General features: G+C 35.5%; 1 protein-coding gene across 1 annotated transcript in view; it reads right to left on the bottom strand.

The window, feature by feature from the left end:
• The window catches only part of Usp7 (Ubiquitin-specific protease 7), a 54,275-nt gene extending 35,397 nt beyond the window's left edge, over positions 1 to 18,878 (bottom strand). The window contains exons 1-5 of the mRNA XM_089248727.1: positions 18,157 to 18,878; positions 7,413 to 7,517; positions 6,288 to 6,390; positions 5,300 to 5,398; positions 3,266 to 3,339 (exon numbers count right to left, since the gene is read on the bottom strand). Of these exons, the coding sequence (XP_089104853.1) occupies positions 3,266 to 3,339; positions 5,300 to 5,398; positions 6,288 to 6,390; positions 7,413 to 7,517; positions 18,157 to 18,235 (460 nt within the window). The 5' untranslated portion in view covers positions 18,236 to 18,878. The remainder of the gene's footprint in view (positions 1 to 3,265; positions 3,340 to 5,299; positions 5,399 to 6,287; positions 6,391 to 7,412; positions 7,518 to 18,156) is intronic.
• Positions 18,879 to 23,491: the final 4,613 nt, after the last annotated feature.

Raw genomic sequence — 23,491 nt, 5'->3', positions numbered from 1 at the left:
TGGTTGTCTTATTCTAAGAATGGATAGCTTCTCGATTTACCCCAACATGTTTATCGTATTTCTTTTTAAACGTGTCAATTGTGTTACAATTTACTACCTCCGGGGGTAAGCTATTCCATTTATTAACAACCCTATTGGAGAAAAATTCCCTGCGACACCATAACCTTGCATTGTCCCTCACCAATCGATACTGGTGTCCCCTTGTAAAAGCAGTGGATTGGCGGTGTACTAAAAGTTCATGGTCCATCCTATCCATCCCATTGAAAATTTTGAACACTTCGATCATATCTCCTCGACACCTGCGTTCATCCAATGTAAACATATTCAAAAAATGAAGTCTCTCTTCATACCCCGTGTGCCAATAAGGACACGCGTAGCTCTTCTCTGCACCCCTTCAACCAAGTCTATGTCCCTCTGTAGGTATGGTCTCCAAAACCTTACAGCATACTCCAGTCCAGGACGAACTAAGCCTCGAAAAAGCGGAAGAATGACTTTAGGAGAACGCGAAGAGACCTTTTTGAAAATGAGACCAAGCATTCTATTCGATTTTTTGACAACCGCTGAACAATGTTCAGAAAACTTAAGTCGCTCGTCAATGAGAATTCCCAAATCGGTGACTCTAGTTGCATCCGGGATAGTGACACCATTCAACTCGTAAGAGAACCGTGGGTTGTTCGAACCAAAATGAGCGACCATGCACTTATCTACGCTAAACGTCATGCTCCATTCCTTTGCCCATGCTGCAATCTTGTTTAAGTTGGTCTGGAGCAACTCCCTATCGCTTTCATTTCCGATTACCCCCATTAGCTTCACATCATCTGCGAATTTGCTAGTAATTCCATCGATACCCTGATCGAGTTTGTCGATAAAAAGTGAAAAAAGTATGGGGCCAAGGACACTTCCCTGAGGAACTCCACTTGTGACGTCTGTCCAACCAGAGAATTCCCCGTTCACCATAACTCGTTGCGACCTATCTCTTAACCACGATTCTATCCAATTCAGCAAGTTGCCCCCTATTCCAATCTCGTGTAAACGCTTCAAGAGTTTGCCATGTTGGACCCGATCGAATGCCTTCTGGAAATCAAGGTAAACAACGTCGACATTTTTGCTCTTACCCAAAGCCTTAGTCACGTAATCATAGAAGCAAAGGAGGTTAGTTACACATGACTTCCCCTTCCTGAACCCATGCTGATTATCCGACAATACATTATTCTCGTCTATCCACTTCACAAACTGCCTTTTGATGATAATTTCCAAAATTTTCGAGAGGGAGCTCGTCAAACTCACTGGACGATAATTAGACACCACCTCTCTACTACCCTTCTTAAATATCGGAACAACGTTAGCCATATTGTATATAATTTTTTTTAATCAATTGTGTTAGTCAAATCTCGAATTAATCAGTCAAACATGGAGGGACCAACAATTTTATCTTTAATTTATACAAAAATTGCCCATCCATCGGCTCTCCATTGAAGAGCCGAAACGCGTCGACCATTCGACCAATTGAATTTATTTGTCTTGAAAACGTGGCAATTTTTGTATAAATTAAAACCAGGCAAAGTTTCTCATTTTTGTGATAACAATTTTATCATTCAAATAATCCAAAATTTGGATGGGGGAAGAATAGATTTGTTAAAATACAACAGGAGATAAGGTTGACAAGGGTGAATTAAACATATCCACTTATTGTAATGTTATTGTGTTGTGATCCAATACAGAATAGATTGAGAACATGATTTCACATAGGAATGTATAGTCGCAAATGTATGCGTTACGTAATAGATGGTGCTGAAAAATCTGTTACATAGAAATATTTATGAAATTGATTTCATTCTTGATTTTCTCGTGCCTGGCAACCTAAAAAAAAGAAGTCCTGTGGAATCTTGCAGCATAGCTATCAGTTTTTGCCAGCAATGTCTGTGAAATGCAAGTAATTTTTCAGAATGTTTGACAGTCAATGGCGCAGTCAGTCCTGCATTTTAGCAAATGGTCATAACTATGAGCACCTGCTGTAATAATGATGAAGAAATAAATTCTATTTGATTTACCACTTGCTTACACATCATCCTTTCATTCACCTCCTGAACATACCTCCCCTCTGCATGACATTTGCAACCATACTTTGCTAAGTGAAAATAGTGTTCTTATAAGCTATTCCCTACCTTCTCACCAAATTCGAACGATAGTTTCTGAATCACCCTGTACATGAAACAAATTCAGCAAAACTGTTTGGATTTCTGGAATCTTTTCGTTAGATTTTTTTAGAAAATTTCTCTCAGGACTGATTAAGCACATATTTCATGAAACATATTGCTTTCAGTTTTTTCTACATAAATGTGATGTACTAAGCAGGACTGTTTCTTAAGCAATCAATGCTCAAAATAAGTGAAAAGGTAGCTGTCAATGCAAGTGTGGTGTCCACTCTTGAACTTTAGTGCATTTCATAATTTATCTATATAATGGCTAATTCCTAAACTGAAAGTCTAACGTGTAACTATAAATCGTAAAGAGAAAATCAGAGAACTGATTTTAAGTTCACAAACAATTTTTAAAAAGTTACAAAATTGCCATTTTTATGTGGTTCCTGGATCCCAAGTTATGCATATTTAAGAATGAAAAAAAAAATGCATGCATTAACATATGAAATTTAAAATAAAAAAATATTCTTTCAAAGCTAAAAACTGACAGAGTTACGAAATGTTGAATTCTGGAAATTCCAGGAAAGCTTATGAAAATTTACACTCGGTAAACAATACAATTTTCACGAGATTTCATTCAATGACACAACATTGACATAAACCTGTAGTATTGTTAAAACTAGTTATAATGGGATATACATTCAGAATTGAACACAATAGGCCCTATGGTCATCCTCTGCTTTACAGCTGTATTTCGAACTTTTTTTAGCAACATCAGTTCCAATAAGAGCTGCAAAGTTTTTACTTTATTAACAACTTCATTTTTCATTGTAGGTGAATGAAGGAAAATGAATTACGGACTTGGGTGGTTGACAGATAATATTTTTCTTAAGTGGAAGTTATCTCTGAAATTAACAGTTTCAGGATTAGCTATCAGAAAACTATGAATAAGGTATTAAATATTCATTTGAAGGAAAAGATAAAAAGGAAAATTTCCATTCTTTACCTCTCCTCCCCCTTTCCTGATTTGGTTACAAGGGAAAATGTTTTTTTTTTTGGCACAAACAGTTCAAATAAAAAAAATAAAAAAATAGTTTAAAAAAATATATACAAGTCTCACTCACTTCTTGTAAAATTGTCTATGCCTTCTCTCTGAGTGATGAGCCTCAACTCAGCTACAGCATTGCATGACCAGGTTCTGTGAAAACACAAGATGAGAGCAAAGAAATTTTCTACACTGAACTTTTTCTATTATTAGTTTTGCAAAAGAAAATTCTTCACATAAATAACAGATCACTGTGATCTGTTCCATGCTTGGAAAGATTACAATAATATAACATTAGCATAATTAACATAACATTAATTTTAACACTGCCATTACTCTTAAGTCATCAAAAATTGAAATATAGCCTGTTAAGATATGACTAGAAATTTCCCGTAGTTCATATTGTAGTAATGTGAACAGGGAAATTATTATTCTAGAAAAAAGTCTGTGGTACTCGTTGGGTTCAAGAGCCAATGTACCAATAAGGTGAAGGACATGGACTCTGTTTTCATACTAATATTTGGCACTAAACCCCCAAAACAAAATGAACCAAAACTGTGATTTACATCACAGAACAATCTCGAGAAGAATTTAAAGACACGTTTAGAAACTACTATCATGAGAGTTTTAGCTGCAGAACATTTCCAGTTAGCTGAAGGCTCGTTGCAGAACAATACAAAACATTGTTATGGGGTGAGTATATAACATGGAAATGAGTTTTGTCCTTCTAGCTAACTATACCTGAAAATTAATGTAAATGAGTACGTGGATATATGCTTGAGTTCAGATTAAATTATTCAAATTTTGTGAGTTTAATGGACATGTTTGAGGTACATCTAAATACTTGAATATACCAAGGAAATGTGATTTGTTGGAAAAAACAATTATAAAAATGCTAAGATAACAGAGTGATCTAATGGCCAGAGAAAGAAAGATGCTCCTCACAGTCTTTAGTTGATGACCAAAAGATAAGACCAAAATTTCCAGACCTATTAAATGAAATTTTTTTTTCACGTTTTTTTTTGTTAACTGGAGTAAATATTCAAGTCTGTGCAATGTGGTCGATTCAAGACATAGATGCCCAGTGATGATTTTAATCCTTATTGGCAACCCCTTGTCAACCCTTGATCTAGAGCATTCTTAACCCAGGGTGCAGGAAAACTTTTTTTGGAGGGTACAGAATAAAAAAAAAATTATAACATGCTAACTGAATTATTCAAGAAGATCAAACTGATGGAAAAATAAAAATTCTAAATTCTTTGAATACGAGCCATACCAACATTTTTGGCATGTCATTTTTTAAGTTTCTGCTCACAGAAATGTGTTGCATGGCAACTAAGTAATTTTCAGCTGTTTTTGCAAAATTTATTTATCTGTTAGCGATTCATTTTTTAAAAATTTCAATTGTATGAAAGATAGGGATTTAGTAAAAGATTGTCTTGTTGGAAATGTGAGCATCACACCGATTCAAATGTAATTTCAGAGTCTGATTTGAAGCAATTTTTTTTTTTGCTCAGTTTGAACTATTTCCAAAACTGGAAAAGCCATCTTTGCAAGCACTTTTACCATTTGCTAACATCTCCCTTTGCAAAATGTGGCTTCATCACTTCGAGGATGAAAATAAAATGAGAAATCACTTGAATGGCAACATGCGGGTAGTCCCCTTCAAAGAATGAACCTCAATTTCAAAATATAATGAAAAAGCAACGATAAAGTGGTTACTATAAATCAATATGCACAGTAATCTAAATTTCTTTGCATTGATACCTGTGTGAATGTTTTCTTCAATAAATTAATTTAACAATGATCTTTCAAGTTAAAAATTTTAACAATTAGTGGAAAATTAAAAAAAAAAACTCATTCAAGAGGGCGCAGGAAGATTAAATTGCACTGGGGATGGAAAAAAGTTTAAAAACCACTGATCTCATAGGCTCTTTCAGATGGTGTAAAATAAAATTATGAATAATATTTTGAAATGAATGTAGGTAGACATTCACATTATTTATCACTGAAAAATTTCTTCTGCCTTGACACACAGTAAACATTGCAATTTTAAAAAATTAACAATATGAAATTTAAAGCATGTCTTTAAGCAATTAACACCAGTACTCACGTGGATTCAGAGTCACCATTACACTGGAGAAAAAATCCCAAACTTTTCGTAGGCTGTCTATCAGAGCCCTGGTTTGTTCTTGGCATAATCATCACTTTCCTGTTAAAGAATATTATTTGATCAAATCACAATTATAAGAACTATTTTGACAAATATATGAAACCTCAACCTGAATAGGAAAAATAGAAGTCGAAAGAGTATGAAATTGGACAAATTGATAAATTTTTAAGTATTAACTTAATGACAATGCACTATGTGTATGTAAAACATATTAACTTAAAATGAAATAGAGTCAACGAGAGAGACAAGACTTCACTATTCAATTTCAGAAACAATTTGACATTTCATTGGCAAAATTCGATAGAATAAATTTGCACCAACAAACCTGAAACACACATGAGGAAAAACTCTTTTGACACCCAAAAGCTTGAACTCTTACAATTCCAAGCTGATGGCATTATGTTAGACTGTAGTTTAGACCGTATTCGTTTAGGAAGCAAAAAATTACTCTCATTCTACATAGAAAAATATTGCACCATGTTGTCAATTCCCAAGCAACAGTTCACTGTCTGTCTCCATACAAAGAGATCCATCTCACCTTTCCGAAACATATTGGGATAGTATTTTGAACTATCCCAAAGAGTGTGAACAAATGACTAGAGTAGAGAGAACTTTTTCAACTGAGCTAAGACAAATCACTCGAAGCAAAGACAAGCCTCGACTGATGTAGACGACACTTTGTATGTCGCTAATGCAAATAGACCTCTTCAATGATTTGTTTTAGGAATATGAATGCTGAGAAAATACAGAACAAAAAAAAAAAACTTGGTGTATTAATGGTATTAATGTTTTATATGGTATAGTAGCCTACAATTCAAGAAATGGAATTCAACCATCACAGAATTAAACCACTGAACTGCTTGATTGGTGAAAAAAACCCAATGATATTTGAAAAAAAACAATCATATTAAACATAAATTTTTCTCACCATGGCAAATTTCTCACATAAATTGGTGGACTTAGCACAGTTTCTGTCAGTTTACTGAACTCTGCTACCACATATCGAAACGTTGCTTCTGACCGAGATTCGTCTGAAGAAAAAAATTTACATCATGAATACAATTAGATTTTTTATTCCACTATTTTCTTAAAGTCACTAAACATAGATGTCCAAATTAAAATAAAATTTTATCCCATCCATAGTCGATGCCTGAATGCAGCCCCCAAAGCAGAATATGACGAAATCTACAACATACGTTGCAAAACAATCTGGAAGAATTTTAAGAGAAATGTAGAGAAGACTATTATAAGGGAATTTTTTCTACAGGACATTTCCAATCAGCCAAGGGTGCAGAACAATGTAAAACATTCTGCTTTGGGAAATGCAGCTGTGTACCATTGAAACATTCGGGTGGGGGTCATATTCCATGTGTTTTGGTAGAGCAATACTTGTGTGTGTGAGGTAGGCTATTTTGTTTGCAGATTATTAGAGGAATTTTACTCGTTCAAATTAATGAAATACAGTAATACTATAGCTAATGAAGATAATTCGTTTATCAACTTCATAATTGGGTGAAGGGGAATTTAAAGGAAAACTATAGCTGAAGACCTTTTTATTTTACATTATATCAGCCACCCAATGGGGTTGAAAGGCATCCTCTTATGTAATGTGGTCAGCTTTTTCTGTGTTTCATACTTATACATTTCTCCATCTTATACAGATGGAAAAGATAACCTCCTAGAATGTCCAGATCATTCACTTTCATGGTGAAAGTCTCGCACAGAGTGAATACGCAATGAAAACACACATCAAGTATTTCATTCTTTACTTAATGCATTCTTTACTTTGCTTAATCATTTTACATGAAATTGTTCAAAAGCTTTCTAGAAGAAAAATAGAGGCACGTATGGGAAAATGATTCTGAGGAGAACATAAATTAATCAGGATCTAAAGACAGTAATTCTGATGACTGAGCGAAAGTTAAGCTCATGGCTCATAAGATTTAATCAGTATTAAAAATTTGAATAACAATAGTTAAAGCAAGCAACTTATGCATAATTTTTAAAATAAGAAATTTAAGGATTTCATATTAAATAGAAAAAAAGGTGCAACCTTCTTCATCCATCTCTTCTTCCTGATTCTGTTGCGGTTCATTTTGAATATCTCCATTCACATAATGGTCATCGCTGCCACCCTCAGCCTGCACTGTTTCGTTATCTGCCATGACAAAATTTTAAAATCAGTGGGGTTTTTTTAGAAATATAAAATGCTTATTTCAGTCGTATATTTCTAACATTAATAAATCTTGCAGACATGCCAACATTATGGATGTTCAGTTTTGCCATAGGACGAAGGGTGATACCCCCTCCAAGACAACATAATCAATATACTGCAATAAAAAATAAACACTCAAAAAAAAAATTAATTTTTTAATTTTAATTGAAAGTTCATTAAATACAACACCTCATTGGTACTGGAACCTAAAAGGCTCAGGCCACATGATCCCACTCCCGAAGCAACTTTGAGATCGCAGAGTCCCTTAATAATTCATGGATATTCAATGCAATCCCAACCTGCATACACTCTGCAAAGTTACAGACGTCTTGCAACCATAGACCCTCCATCACCGTTTTCTTCGTATCAGAGCTCTTGCGGCACCTACAATGAAATATTCTTTCTGACACAAGTTCTGTGAGCTCGCCCCATGCCCTATACAAATGAAGCCAGGTCCAGAATTGCCGTGAAAAACCTGTCCACTCCACCATTTTGAACCACTCAAAAACCTCTTTTTAGCCACAGCGTAAAGGGGTTTGGATGGAAAAAAGGTTTTTGACCGTTTGAACAACGAGTAGAGCGGCGGTTCTAGACAGCTTTACAGATTGCCTTCCGCGCACAGACAAACTGATCGACTCCAAGTTTGTCTTCTCTCGAACTCGCTCACGTGCGCATACGAATTCGCCGTTATGGTAAAGATTGATGCAATTTAAAAAAAATTAAAATAAATAAAACACACACCAGGGTTTAAGCTAGATAAAAAATTCCTTTAGCAAAAAAAAGCGAAAATGGGGGAAAATCTTTAGCAAAATGCTACAATGCTAATGATTTATGGTTGAATGTCCACTCGTTTCGTACCTCCTGTACACATCTTTGCAAAAGTGGCTACTACTTCTTTCGCATTCTAAGATTTTCTTCCGTAGCTTAAACCGTGTCACATACCGCAAGAAACTCGGACCCATCCATTGAAACTACGGGCAATCCATAGCAGTTGACAATTCTGCTCTTGATAGAGTTTTTCTCTTTGAAAAAAAACATCTACATCCATATAGATACTAATGATCGAAAAACCAACAAGAGAAACCAAGATGTTCTTATATTATATAAATTCATAAAAAACCTACCAATTGATAAGATGTGCAATTTAAATTCAAGGGGAAAAAGTCCTACATGATTAGGGCATGATATTTTAGAGATGAATTTGTCTGTAGGCCCACACGGAAAATTTCATTATGATACTTTAAAACTTTTTACCATTTATGGATAGTTAAATACAATAGAACCTCTCTAATCCAGACTCATCAGTACCTAGATGATTCCAGATTAGGGAATTTTCCCCATTTATGTGGATACAGTTCTGTTTATTTCCCCTAGTTTTCATATTTAAAGCAGTAAAACGCCTCTTTGAGCACTGATTCATATTTCTCTTTGAAAGAAAATTAATAAAGAATATTCTCTGGAAGGACTACTATTATAAATAACTTGAGAATATTCTTATAAATTCTTGATGAGAATATTCTACTGTTATTTATAATATAGTTATATCCATATATATAAAATTGATTTTCTGTGTGTGTGTGTGTCTGTTCTCTATACAAATCCACAATTTTGGATCGATCGTCACCAAATTTCGCATATATACCACGATGGGACACGACTTGAACGATAGGCTACTTTAAAATTTCGTCAGAGCAGGGCAAATGCCCCAAATGGGCAAAAAACTGTAAGGCAACAATGGTTTTTGGGCCTCAACAATCACTTTCCGAACGTTTACTTTGGTTTCCGTGGTTCCCTAGCAATGCGTTTCAGACGTGTGTATGCCTTTACAACGGTTTGTCACTTCTTTAACCCTGTTAGTATGTGTATATTTACAATAGTTTATGCCTTTATAATGGTTGGCCACATTTTCAATACTCTCAGTAATGAGGCTTTTTGAATAGACGTCATAATCATCATCAGCATCGCTTTGAGGATCAGGAAAAGGGTGATCCTCATAGAAATCAGTGTTAAAATTGCAGATTTTACTGTAGAAATGTGGAAATTTGGTAGGGTTTTCTGTTACATCAACAATTTTAAAAATTGTATTGAATTCTAGATTTCTGAAATATTGAGTTCGATTGGAGATATATGAAGCCCGGGAGATTAAATATGAAGTAATTAGCTGGACCTACTTTGGAGTTGGACATTCATGCAATAACATTGATTTCAACTTTTTATTTATATCTTCTCAAGCATGAAAATTAATGTCTCCGTATTGCCTTTTGATATTCATAGTTTAGGATGTTTTAAAATTAATTATGGGCCCGTAAAGTACATCGAAGAAATTCCACAGCTTCAATTAAACATTTTTGAAAGCTAAAACAGGCAGATGGATAACTTGAAGTTCAGGGGGGGTTAATCAAAATACCTAGCGTCCCTTAAAAAAAAGGAAAAAAAATTATATTTGTTTCTATGTCTCTTTGAATCTAAATTTGTTTATTTCATGAAGTCGCCATATTGGTTACCTTAGACACGGTTTGCATGTCCCTCAAAGAAAGAGGGAGATATCACGTGATCCAAACAGCCTCATTGAAGAAAACCTGGGCAGCGCCAGGTATTATAGCTAGTATATACATATAATATTGTTGAGAATATTCTCTGGAGGGACTATTTTTATAAATTACTGGGGAATATCTCTTATCAAAAATAATAAGAATTATTCACAAGTAGTAATCCTTAAATAATGGTCCTTCCCTTCTTCCAGAGAATATTCTCCTTGATGAGAATATTCTTCAGTTATTTATAATAGTAGTCCTTTCAGAGAGTATTCAAGAATATTTGTAATAACATGTATTATGATAAATTAACTCTATAAATAACTTGAGAATAATATTCTTATTATTTTTGATAAGAATATTCTCTAGTAATTTATAATAGTAGTCCTTTGAGGAGAATATTCTTTGCTCCTGTCTCTCTCTCCTCGACGGGAATATTGCAGTTTGTAGCCCACAATATTGAAGTTTGAACGCAAGAAAATTAAACCAACATGGCTGAATTGCACAACTTTTAAAGAAATATGAGTAATACAGAATTTAAGTGTATGTGCATTGAAAAAAAAAAACCAGTTCTGTTATCTTATTAGAATGAAGGTGATTGTGTAGGAATAGCTTTCTTTGTCAATCAACTTTGGTTTTACTCTTCGCTTTGAACTAATTTCTAAAAATTTATCAAATTTTAATTGACTTTTTAAGGTTTTAATCTAAAGGTTTTTAAAATCTTCATGACCAGACTTTTAAAACCTCTCATTCATGACTAGAATATTCTCGAACTAAAAAGTTGTCATTTGGGGGATGTTGGGGGGGGGGGGGACAATTATGCTAAAAATTACTTTGTTTTAAATGTTTTAGGCAATGAAAAAAAATTGATTTATATTTTATAATACAAACAAAATTAGTAAAAAAATTTCATTATTTAGAAGAAAAATAAATATTCTCGATTATTCTCCAATTTTTACACCAGGGGAGAATATTCTCACCTCACATCTCTAATAATAACATTGAAGAACCGGACACAACCCGTTTCATATCTCAAGGAGATATCAAAGCATTCCCGAAAAAGATGGGTGTATCCTGAATTTTATTAAATCAGTGTATATGTACTATATACACAGGGTACATAGCAAACAGGGGGAATATGGCACTTTACTGGCGAACCGTTGATCCTAGAGGTATACATCCAATTAGAAAAAGTTTCCGAATAATGTGTAGTGCTCAAGATATGTCATTCATGTTGCAAGGGATTGTATATAGTTATTAAAACATCCCAGTGTGCTAAAAAACCCAGTTAGAAAATTATTCCACATTTCACAAACAATGAATGTTTATGAAATGTGGAACAATTTTCTAACTGGGTTTTTCCTAGAACAATGAATGTTTGTAAAAACCAAAAACATTCCACGTTTCTAAGTGCAATATTTAGAAATTTTCGGATTCAAAAAACAGGAAATTTAGGGGAAATAGCATTTATATATAAATGTAGGTAAAACCGTTTTTCCACATTTAGAGCTGAATGTTTTTTGTTGGCATCGGGAGAGACAGGACAGCAAATTTCTAATTGGATTCTGTGGCACACACAGGGACTATAAAAAAGTTGATGAATCGTGGTCCAAGAATCAGTCTGAATTAATATTGTAGCATCCTTAGCACGTCTGGAGTTACTGACCAAAATTCTGTTGGTGGTTGTCTGTCCGCGTGCGTTAGATGTCACAAGTTGGAGTCGCGTAGGCAGAACAACGACAAGTCTGCGTCATATGGAGCTTAGTCTAAAAAATTTTTAGAAATAGCGTCGAAATTCTTTTGTTGCTGGTATTTTCGTTATGGAGCAGCTACAAACTGAGCATTAAAAATACCTGAATAAGAAAATGTGTAGAAGTTATTAGCATATGTGATATACATATATGAGAGGATATTGTTTGTACATATTTCGGAATTTGACTTTTTCAAGATTTCTAGTGCATATTCTGTGGTGTTTAATACATATTTTGGGATTTTCAGTGGTTATTTTTGCATTTTCAAGTGCATATTTTTAGCACATATTTTATCACTTTTTCAGTGCATATAATCCAGGCTCTACTTATGAGTCATTCCCAAAAAAAAGTGAACAAAACACGTCCGAGACTTTATAAAATTTTTCAAGTTTTTCCATTTAATTTCCTCTTTTATGGTATCTCTTAATTTGTTTCAGATGGTATGTAATAATTTTGAAAAAAAATGTTTGTAGCAAAACATTAAAATGTTGCCATCTCAGCTTGAAAAAAAAGTGTTAAACAAGGAGACTAAAAAAATTTCAGATCATGGGCGGAGATGAGCAGGGAATTGATTATCTCTTCAGTGGTGGTGATACTTGGCAAGTTTATACTCTACTATAATGTTGATTGGTGTGTTTGGCTGTTAATCTTATGTATAACAGTTTTAATAACATAATGTGTGGTTTGGTTATAGGTAGGCCTATGCTTTTGAGTATTCGCTTTCATGTAGTTAAATGTGTTTTCCTCTCTTTAAGAAGTGCATCGCTCAAGCATCTGCATTGGTCAAGTACAGAAATTATAAGGGCCAGATTGCCATGGCGACCCAAAAAAAAAAAAGTATTGGCACCTAAAATTTTCTGTTTAGAATTTGAGTGACATCCAGGCTACAATGATTCAGTCAGGCCGGAATCATGTCTGTTACCCAAAACAGCAGTTTCTATGAGATTCTATGTGTGAAAATCATTTAATTCGTTCCAGTGACGGCCCATAATTTGAAGATAATTTTTTTTAAAACACCAAACAGCGCTATTGAAAAAAAGACAAAAACTAACTGAAGACTAAAAGGAAAGGAGCACTGTTTCCCCCCCCCCCCCCACACTAGCTTCAAAGTTGGAGTGGACTGATCTAAGGTATATGTGCGTACATGAATCGAGAACATCATTGTGCCCCCACCAAGTCAATCTCCACCTACGATTCAAATTTACACTAAAACTTACTTACATTGCATCTTACATATGTGCCAGAGATGAATAAAATTGACAGTACAATTTTCAAAAAAAAAAATTTATGACAAAAAAATTTGTTTTCAGCGTCCAACATTTTTCGCCCACATTAAAATGTCCTCTCTATCAGGGTCGTTTGTGGGAAATATATTTTTATACTTTCATGTTACGTCTTTGGTACCAGACTGTCTCCACTTTGTTAAGTCATTATCATGTTATTTTACCCCCATCTGTATCAGTGATTCCCAATGTGGGCATTAACGCCCCCCCCCCCAGAAGATGTTGGAATGTTCCGGGAGGAACGGTAGAAGCTATGGCTATAACATAGGATTCTATGGGTTAGATAGGGGGGGGGGGAGAATTTCTGAAGGGGACAATGAGGCAAAAAAGATTGAGAAACTATGATCTGTATCAACATTAAGCGATTGTGCATGGAAATTGCTTCAAAATATAATAAAAATTTCCATCAATCATTTGAATTTCTAATGAAGAAATAATAATTCGGACTGATTCGTCACCATTTTGTGGCATTTATATAAAAATCACTTTTGCATTGAAAGTGGCCAAAAAAGGTTTAAAGTGGTTTAAAAGTAGTCAAAGAGTGACATTTAATGTCAAGAGTAACCAAAGAGTGGCCATTTAATGTCAAGAGTAACCAAAGAGTGGCCATTTAATGTCAAGAGTAACCAAAGAGTGGCCATTTAGTGTCACGAGAGGCCATTTAGTGTCACAAGTGGCCAAACAGTGACCACATCTGGGACCATCGTAGTGATTTGGTATCAAAAGTAACCTAAAAGCACTTATATTGTTGTAAATGTAACCTAAAAAATAACTTTTTTGACACAAAGTGTACAATAGTGGCTATTTCTGGAACCATAGTAGCGATTTGGTATCAAAAGTTACCTAGAAGATGACTATTTTGTGGCAGCTCTGAATAGCCACAATGGTCAGAACTAGATGGGATGGAAAAAGTAAATTTATAGCTTAAAAACAAAAAATTAACGATTCATCTTGGACCAGTGCTGAAGCTATCGTCCACCCTCCCCATTTTGCCATGGCAACAAGATTTCTGACATTTTTGGTACTTGCATCGTTTTAGTTTCAAATTCACCGTTATCGTTCCTAGGGGAGACTTGAGATCTATAATACTCATTATGATACAGGGTGGTTATAAATAAACTTATACTACTCAGATATATATATCGCCTATTCTGATTTTTCGATGAAACTTGGTATATAGGATATATGTGGACCATAGGGAAAAGATTCGATAAAAAAAATTTAATTTTTACCACCAGGTGAAAAAGTGGCACTTTATCACTTTTTCCCCATTAATGTATATACCAAGTTTCAATGGAATGCATCCACCAGAATGGGCGCTACATACATCGGAGTAGTGTCTGTATAATTATACTGACACTCCTCCGACCTATGCAATGCCATTGTGTAGTGGACACATTTCACTGAAACTTAGTATATACGTTAATAGGAAAAAGAAACGAGATAAAAAAGTGTTACTTTTCACCTGGTGATAAAAAAAGCAAACTTTTTTTTATTGAATCTTACTACTAAAGAGATATTTAAAGAACAACATTATGAATTGTTTCATATCTGTCCAATTAGACATGAATTGGAAATTAACGACAGTGAAACCTGTCCAAGACAAACACTATATGAGACGGAAACCTGTCTTTAACGGAACACAGAAATAATCTTGTATAGGTAATCAATGGGGTTTTTTTTCCCAATCATGGGAAACATCTTTAGGACAGAAACTGTCTAATGCGGAAAACGGAAGGAATATTTAGTGTATTTTTAGATTTTAAAAAATAGACCTATTAAAATGGAAAGTTTTTTTGTCCTTTCAATGGAAAAAAATTGTTGTACCGATCCCACTTTTTGTTAGGGGAAAATACTTTTACGTGGAAAAACAATGGATGTATCTTAATTGTTTCTGGAAGTAAGAAATTACGTTTGAATGAAAGATTTATTAACCAAAATTTAGTAAAAGCGCATTCAGCATTTCATTTATGACGAAAATTATGATATTGGTCAGAAAACACTCCCGTTTCTTAACAAAACGTTGATGATTTCCATTTTAACTAGTTCAGGAGAGGAATAGGGGAGGGAGACTGAATTCTGATTCGCAATTCTAACAATACCACGTTTTAGCTTTTCATTCGGTGTAGAGAGAGCCACCTGCTGCAAGAAACGCGTGTCGGATTTAAGCATACAAATGCAGGTCATACAGACTAAAGAGAAGCAAACTAGCAATGTAAAATTTCAAACGTACAGCAATTTGAAACATGAAAAAATTCACAATAATATGCATGTCTTTGTTTAATACTTGTTTGGTTTGTAGTATTTAGGTGATATTCTCAAAATTCAAACCTAAATATTTTTTTAAAAATATGGGACATTGCTAATTATCACCAAAAATTATACTGAACATAAGCAAAGTCACCAAAATTAAACCTTAAATCACAGAAAAGTGGCCAATCGCGGGGAAATAAAGCTCCACTTCATATTGGAGTGAATTTTTAAAAAAAACAAATATGACAAATGTGCGTGATGAATATTCTTGTTTAATGAGAAAGATAATTTAAATCATTGATTTGAAGAATAAAAATTCAAGTTGGCTTCATTGGAGATGCGTGAAAAACCGGGGCATATTTGCAAAAAAGTCGGGACAGCGAAAAAAACAAACGGGACATATGGTCACCTTAGATAGAAATAAATCACTACATATATTCTTGTGTGCACCTTTATAAAACAGCAAGCTGTCTGAAATTCCGTTTTATACAGGTTTCACTATATATAAAGTAAAAACAACTCCAAGAACATGTAAATCAATGTTATAATATAAAAGGGGAGGATGTGTAATCACCATAGGTATCAATCCCTTGGGACTCAGATATGATCCTTGTGACTATAATGGTTCATGGTTCATGTTAACATGCTGACCAAATCACATATGAATGGGGCACACCTACAAACTCTACTGGATTATTCCAACAACAGCTTCTGGTGTTGCTTGGGTACAGAATCTTCTTGCAGATTCCCCTTCAATTATGAATCTTTTGATTTTAGCTTTAAGTTAGCTTTTTTCGTTCTTTTAAGCACCACTTGGTGTTTTAAAAAAATATTATCCTCAAATTTTTGACCGTTACTGGAATAAACTAAACGATTTTCACATACAAACCAATGGAAAATATTTCGGTTAAGTAATGAACGTGACTCCGAAATGAATCATCGTAGTTAGCTGAGGTGTCACAAATTACAAACAGAAAACCTTAGGTGCCAATACCAATTACTTTTTTAGTCGCCATGACAATCTGGCACCACCAAGTGCTGAAATTACACGATACACTTCTTATAAAAAAAAAAAGAAAATGCATTTAAACATGGAAAGTGAATACCCTTTACAAAAGCATAGGCCTACCTTATAATCAAAACCACATCTTGTGAAAACAAACTCCTCAATATGTTATACAGTCAGTTCCTGTTTTAACAAATACAGTTACAGCAAAAAAAAATCTTATTTTAACGAAAACTTTTATAATTTCTCAAATAAGTTTACATAGAAACAATGTAAAAATCTGGAATTCCTTTATAATAAAATTTCATTATTATGACGTGATTTCTCCGGTCTCTTGGAGTTCATTATAACAGGATTCGATTGTATATAAAATTACCAACCAAATACACAGATCAACATATTGTAAAGTGTAAACTCGCTGAACATCACCACGACTAAAGAGATATTCAATGAATAGTTCAAATCTGTTTAGTTAGACATGAATACGAAATTAAAGATATTTAAAGGGCTAAAACTATCACCCACCTTCCCACCTTCATTTTGTCATGGTGACAATTTTTTGACACTTCACTTTTAGTCTCAGATTCACCTCTATTGTTCCTAAATGAGGAAGACTTTATTTTGAGATTTGGAACTCTCGATATACGATACATTTCTTAGAGATACTCATATATAAAACCACATTTAGACATGTGAAAACGAATACTCATCTTTAACAAAACCATAGGCTTGTCTACATTAGTGGAAACTCATTAATGACAAGTGCTAATATGAAATTAACAGCCAAATGCACAGATTAACATATTGTAAAGTATAAACTCACCAAGTACTCACCACTACTAAATTGTTTCATATCTTTCTAAGAATATGTAAATCAATGTTATAATACGAATATAGAAGGGAGGGGTGTGTGATATCACCTTCTCTGGTATCCATCTCTTCCAACTCAGAGAGGTGATCCTTGTTACTATCATGTAGTCTTTGGTTCAATTGGTTGACCTTAACACGCTGTCCAAATCACAAATGGATGGGCGACACCTACAAACTCAAGTGGGTTATGGCAACAGCTTCAGTAGACCAAAGCTGATGTTATTCGTGTACATTAGTATAAGAATTATAACATTAGTGAGACTGTTCCTGTAGATTCTTATTCATCCAATTTTGAATCTATTCCTTTTAGTCTTCAGTTAGCTTGGTGCTTCAAAAAAAAAAATCTTCAAATTATAGGCAGTCACTAGAACGAATTAAACAATTTTCACATAGAAATGCCTGGAAAATGCCATTTCGGTTATCAAACATTATTCTGGATCAACCGAATCATCGTAGCCGGGATATCACTCAAATTACAAACAGAATTTTAGGCGCCAATACTTTTTTTGGTCGCCATGGCAATCCTGCCCGTATAATTTTGGCACCTGACCAATCTTACGATGCACTTTTTACAGGAATAAATGAAAACACATTTAACTACGTGAAAGTGAATACTCAAAAGCATAGGCCTACCTATAACCAAACCCCACATTGTGTTATTAATACTCTGTGTTATACATAAAATTAACAGCCAAATACACCAATCAAACATTATGGCAAAGTGTAAACTCGCCAAGTATCACCACCACTAGATATTCAATGAGTAGTTTAAATCTCTAAGACATGAATAGGAAATCAAAGGTGCAAAGAGAGTAAAAACATGAAATAATGTTATAATACAAATAATAAAAGAGAGGTGGGGTGTGTGTGTGTGCGTAACATCACCTTCTCGGGTATCCATCTCTTCGGACTCGGAGAGGTGATCCTTGTTACTATCATGTAGTCCCTGGTTTAATTGGTTCATGTTAACAACCGGACAAGAAGTCGGGATGATGTCTTTCACGGTGGTGGCGGACTTTTTTGTTGACGACCTTGGAGGAGGAGGATTCGCAGTTGCAGTCGCGGCAACAGCTTTCACTGCCGGATTATTCGAACTGCTGCTATTCTTGTTGCTTCCAGACACGCTCACTTTAAAATACTTGCTCGCTATTCGCCCAATGTCTGCTATTGTGTCGAACCCCCCTTCTTTCTCGAAAGGGGAAGAAGAAGAGGCATTTAATTGTGGTGATGATAATATAATTAATACCGATATATCGGACCCCTCTCGTCTGCTCTCTGGCCCTCGCAGGCAGGCCTCTTAATTACTTCCACCGACGACGACTCGATTCCGGCAACATTACAATCCAAATGGAAAAATATATATATATTATTATTATTAAATAATAAAAACAAATCCACCGGACGAAAAAAAAAGAATTAATTAATTAATTCGGAAAATTAAGAGGCTGATGGTGAACCGTTCGCACCAACCGACGCAGGGGGGGTGGAAAAAGAAAATTACCGCCGCCGACTGTTCACATTGCAAATATAAAAGTTCGGATGATGATAATGGCGGCGCGCAATAAAATAAACAAGATGGCGGACATTCATATCCCCCTCTCTTTCTCTCCGGTGCCCCCCTTTTTTTTTTCTCTTTTAGTTGTGTGCAGTGATGATTAGAGGGCGCGTGACTTGACTGGACATCTTTGGTGGAGGGATCGGTTGGATGCGCGTGAAGACGACAGTGGTGTGATGGCACTTCGGATTATGATTGTAGCAACTGACCATATGATCTCCTCCTGCTTTGCGGGACATTGGTTTCTGATTTCAAAAAAACTCCGTTTTTTTTTTTTAAATTCGCGTAATGTTTTACTGCAATTATGGATCAAGACAATTTTTCAAGACAGGTCAGAAAGAAAGTATTTCAGAACCAGGCGCGGATCCAGGGTGATGTGTTGGGGGGGGCGATTTTTCACAATGAAGATGTCGATCGGTGAGACCCAAACTAGTGTCCGCAGGTGCCAAACGTACTTAAAATAAAAAAACTAATAAAAAATTAATTAAGAATTAAAATTATTTAAAACTTTCAATTAATTTTCATTTAAAAAATTAATTAACATTAAAATTAATTACGATTACATTTTAATTGAAAATAAAAATTAATTAAAAATTGAAGGCAGTTAAAAATTAAATCTAAATTAAAATTTATATTTATAAAAATTATATTTTTTCAATATGCAGCATACTTATTTAAAAACTTGCTTGCAGCAACTGGTGTTACAATTAATGAATAAGCTGTTTTTGATAATAAATTTGAACGTATGTGCCGGCTACCCTCGCAAAAAATACCGTACGAAAAAAAAGTTTGAGGTGCAGACTGAATGATGTGTGTTATATTTATAAACATTGTAAGGAATTCTGATGCACATTACCAGTTAAAAATGTTTTTTTATTAACAGTATCATGAGCAATTGTACAAATAAATAAAAACTTTGCAGATGAAAAGAGAGCAGAATATCAAAAGCGTATGAAGAATTGGTATTTTAAAATGTTCCTAGAATACTATTTCTTCCTCCTTCGCTTGATAAAAATTAAGGCTCACAGTTAACCGGACAAAACAATGCGCACAAATAAAAATTCATCCGAATGTATTCGATAAATGCTTTTTTCCAGCTTTTCAAGTCAAAGTAGAGAGATACTTTCCGTTTAAATTTAATTTTTTTGATCCCTGTGAAAGTATTAAACGTTTCTCTTTGTGACGTTATGATAACAATTAGGCAAATTAATATGAATAAAATAAGGATCTCGGTTAACCAGAGGAAATGAATTCTAAGCTAACTCGGATACAAGAAACCTCGTTTAAGAGAGACGATCCTTGAACATTTGAAGGAAAAAAAAAGTTATCGAAAGCCCTGACCATGGCCTCCACATCCTAGAGCGGGCCCCTAGGCTAAAGCCTCTAGTGGGCCCCCAGACCAGACTTTTCACGGGCCCTTTTATAGTTAATTTATAGCTTAAAAAAACAAAAAAAAATGATGAGAATCGTCCCCGGCCCTGTCAGCTCCACCCTTGGGAGCATGAACTTTACGCACAACAACAAAGTAGTTATCAAATAAATAGGTAGGCTACTACGCACACACCGACAGCCTCCTTACCCGTAACGAGTCGCACTGAGCTTGCGAAAAATTCTTGTGACCGCTCAAACTTTAAATGGCTTCATGGCTTCAGATAAAAAGCTGAACCTATGCGGCGCAGCTTTTGTCCTCTCATATGTAGGGTCCGTGATAAGGCAGTTTCGGTTTCAGTACAGCACAGGGTAGATGTTTTCCCTGTTCAGATTTTGAATGCCGGTGATGGGATCGGCCAAATGAGCTTTGTTTACATCAGTAATTCCAGGTGAGCCCTCTGTGGTCTGTCTCGTTCGATAGAGAATTCTATCTATTTGCCGGCAGATCCATGTGGGGCCCTCAACTGGCTCTGCTTGTCTCGTCCTAATTCATATCAGCTCAGTACTCCCCACTCGGCACTGGACCCGACCAAAGGGACTCTGTTTCCATCCATGGGGTCCCTAAGGTGGTCCCTCTTGTTTCGCTCAATACCTTGTTTAGTATTTACTCATGATCTGCTTGGCGTATGCACTGAAAAGGTTCGGAACCGCTGCTGGAAACTCAAGCATCCAAAGCCGAGCTACACTCACTCCAGCAACTTTTCGTGTTTACGTATACGCTTCGAGGACTTGGCGGTTGATGTAAAGAACATTAAGCAGTCTTCTTTCAGTTACTCACGTTCTAGACAGTTAATTTTTCTTTCTGTGAACAATTTTATAGCCCACCAAACTTGTATCCTTTCTTAAAATGAAAATAAGTACTACACACAATAAAACACCCATTTATGACATGTCTGTATTTACAAATAATACCTTTAACTTCCTCATTTATCACTAATAATTTTCAAACGAGACGATAAAATTTAAAAAATTACAAATTTCCAGCTTTGTATACCCGATTTATGAAAATATTTTGAGTCTGAAACCCATTTCTGTCTTCAAATAAAGTTTCCCATCCTACTACGTATAGAGTCAGACTTTCAATAATCCCTCCAGTAATCCGGTGTTTTTAGGCCGGTTTTCTCCGAGCATAGAAGAGGAAAACAGTGCGCACATGTTTATGAGCAGAAGTTTGTTATTTAAATGGACTTTTTCAATCAATCTGCAGTAATTCGGCGATTTCGTTAACCCAGTACACCCTGGTGTGATATGTGCCAGATTAGCGAGTCTACTGTACTAATAATTCATATCTCTATTAATTCTAGAAAAATTGAATTCCATCAGCCTTTTTTTTTTTGCTGGTAATTTTTCAGTTTTTCCCCTCAATTTTTTTTTTTTGTAACACTGATTTTAACCATCCTCATGCCCCGTTACTGAAGACAATGTCCTATTTACAGAACTAAATGGGCTATAGCCCAGGGCGGCAAGTTCAGAAGGTCGGCAAATTTGAGGATTGAGTGGCCAAGAAAATTAGCAAAATGGGAGAAGGGCGGTGAAATTTTTATAACCCTCAAATAAACCCACCTCTTCCCAGACAGCAAGTGACCGTGTCAGTGAGTGACCTAGAGAGTTTGCAAGCACGTGAATGAGCAAAAGCGTGACTTAGAGCGGGAGTAATGAATGATCAAATGAGTGACATAAAGAGTGAGGGACCAGTTCAGTGAGTGGCCTAGAGTCAGCCGTCAGAAGCGTATACTGGGCCCTCGGAAAAAGTAATTTTTCTGAGCCCCCTACCTGGCGAGACACGTTTACTTTTAAAATTTTAAACCAGAGGTCCCTCTGCATTTGAGGCCCCCGCCCGCGGGGAATGCGTTAAGACGGTATTGTCTAGAGCGCGTGTAAGTAACGAAACAATTACCAAAACCAGCGTCAAACACGTGTGTGACCAAACAGGGTGCAAACATATAAATGACTAAAAGGTCCGTCCCACGAGAGTTTGCTAGGGGACGCTGGGTAAGATAATTAAAGTTAATAAAAGTCTTTGTCGGACATAAACCGCAAAAATAACAGCCGGCGTGAAGTAAACCGTGCTTGTTCGGTCATTCACAAAGGAAGACGCTCGTTCCTCTGCCTTTGTATTGAAAGCCTTAAAAATTATTGCTTCCCCGAGGCCCGAGACGACCGCGGATCCTGACAAAGACTTTTATTATCTTTAACTTTAATTATCTTATCCAGCGTCACCTAGCAAACTCTCGTGGGACGGACCTTTAAAAGAGTGATTTTTTGTCTGAAAAGATGGTGGTTAAATTTAATTCCCGCAGAACATCCGACTCCACACAATCAATTTTATATAGTGGATTCCACTTATAACGTTCCTCAAGGCCGAAACATGGGAAGAGGAGGTAAGTTTGGTGCCCCGGGCGCTGGACCGGAGGGGGGGGGGCGTGAATTTCCACATTTTACCTGCCCTTTAACATTACAAGGGACACCAAGATGCTGACCAAGCATCTGGTTGCGGCACTGCTCTTAGAACCTTTTCCCGCTTAGTGCGATTCATTTTCGTGGTTCCATCTTCAACTAATGCTCAGACCATAGAGACGCTTTAAACGGGAAATATTAATATTTCCCATTTAAAGCGTTTTTCCGCTTAAAACGATTTTATGGCGGTTTTTGGAAAAGCATTATACGCGCGATCCACTTATAATGTTTAATCCAGGTACTTATTTCAAATTACAAAGGCTTTAATTATTAGATGGGGCAGAGGCCTATATTTTCATAGATATTATAGAGAAGCTATGTGTGTTCAAATGCTCACCTTCTGGCGCAGGTCTTTTGAGCTACGTTTTCGAGGAGGGGGGGGGGGCTTTGCTGAGATTTTTCATACTTTTAGGCCCCACTATAGTGAATTTGTAGAGTGAAAATCAAAAATTGATAAGAATCGTCCTGAGCCCTGTTAACCTCACCCTGTGGGGGAACCCCCCGTTAATGTCATCATCAGTGAATCCGTAAGCGAATGCAGCTTCATTCTCTGGGAAAACCCCAGATATGCTACAAAAAGTAATAGAATTAATTTTCTTAATATCCATTTATTTTAAAATTTTAAAATTTTTGCTTACTGAAAACAGTTTTTTTCGAAGACATGGTCATTTTTTGATCCACGTCAAGCTTGCGGGTTTCAGGACTGAATTTTAAAAAAAAGAGATAACAAAGGCTAGAAAACGATGATTCGTCTTATTGGATGGCTTGTGCTTTACT

Source organism: Pholcus phalangioides, unplaced genomic scaffold (genome assembly GCF_987345545.1).
Source record: "Pholcus phalangioides strain wild (caught in Gottingen) unplaced genomic scaffold, Ppha-v1.0 ptg000020l_1, whole genome shotgun sequence".
NCBI lineage: Eukaryota > Metazoa > Arthropoda > Arachnida > Araneae > Pholcidae > Pholcus > Pholcus phalangioides.
The sequence above is the reverse complement of the archived record's forward strand: the minus strand, read 5'-3'. Positions and strand labels throughout refer to the sequence as shown.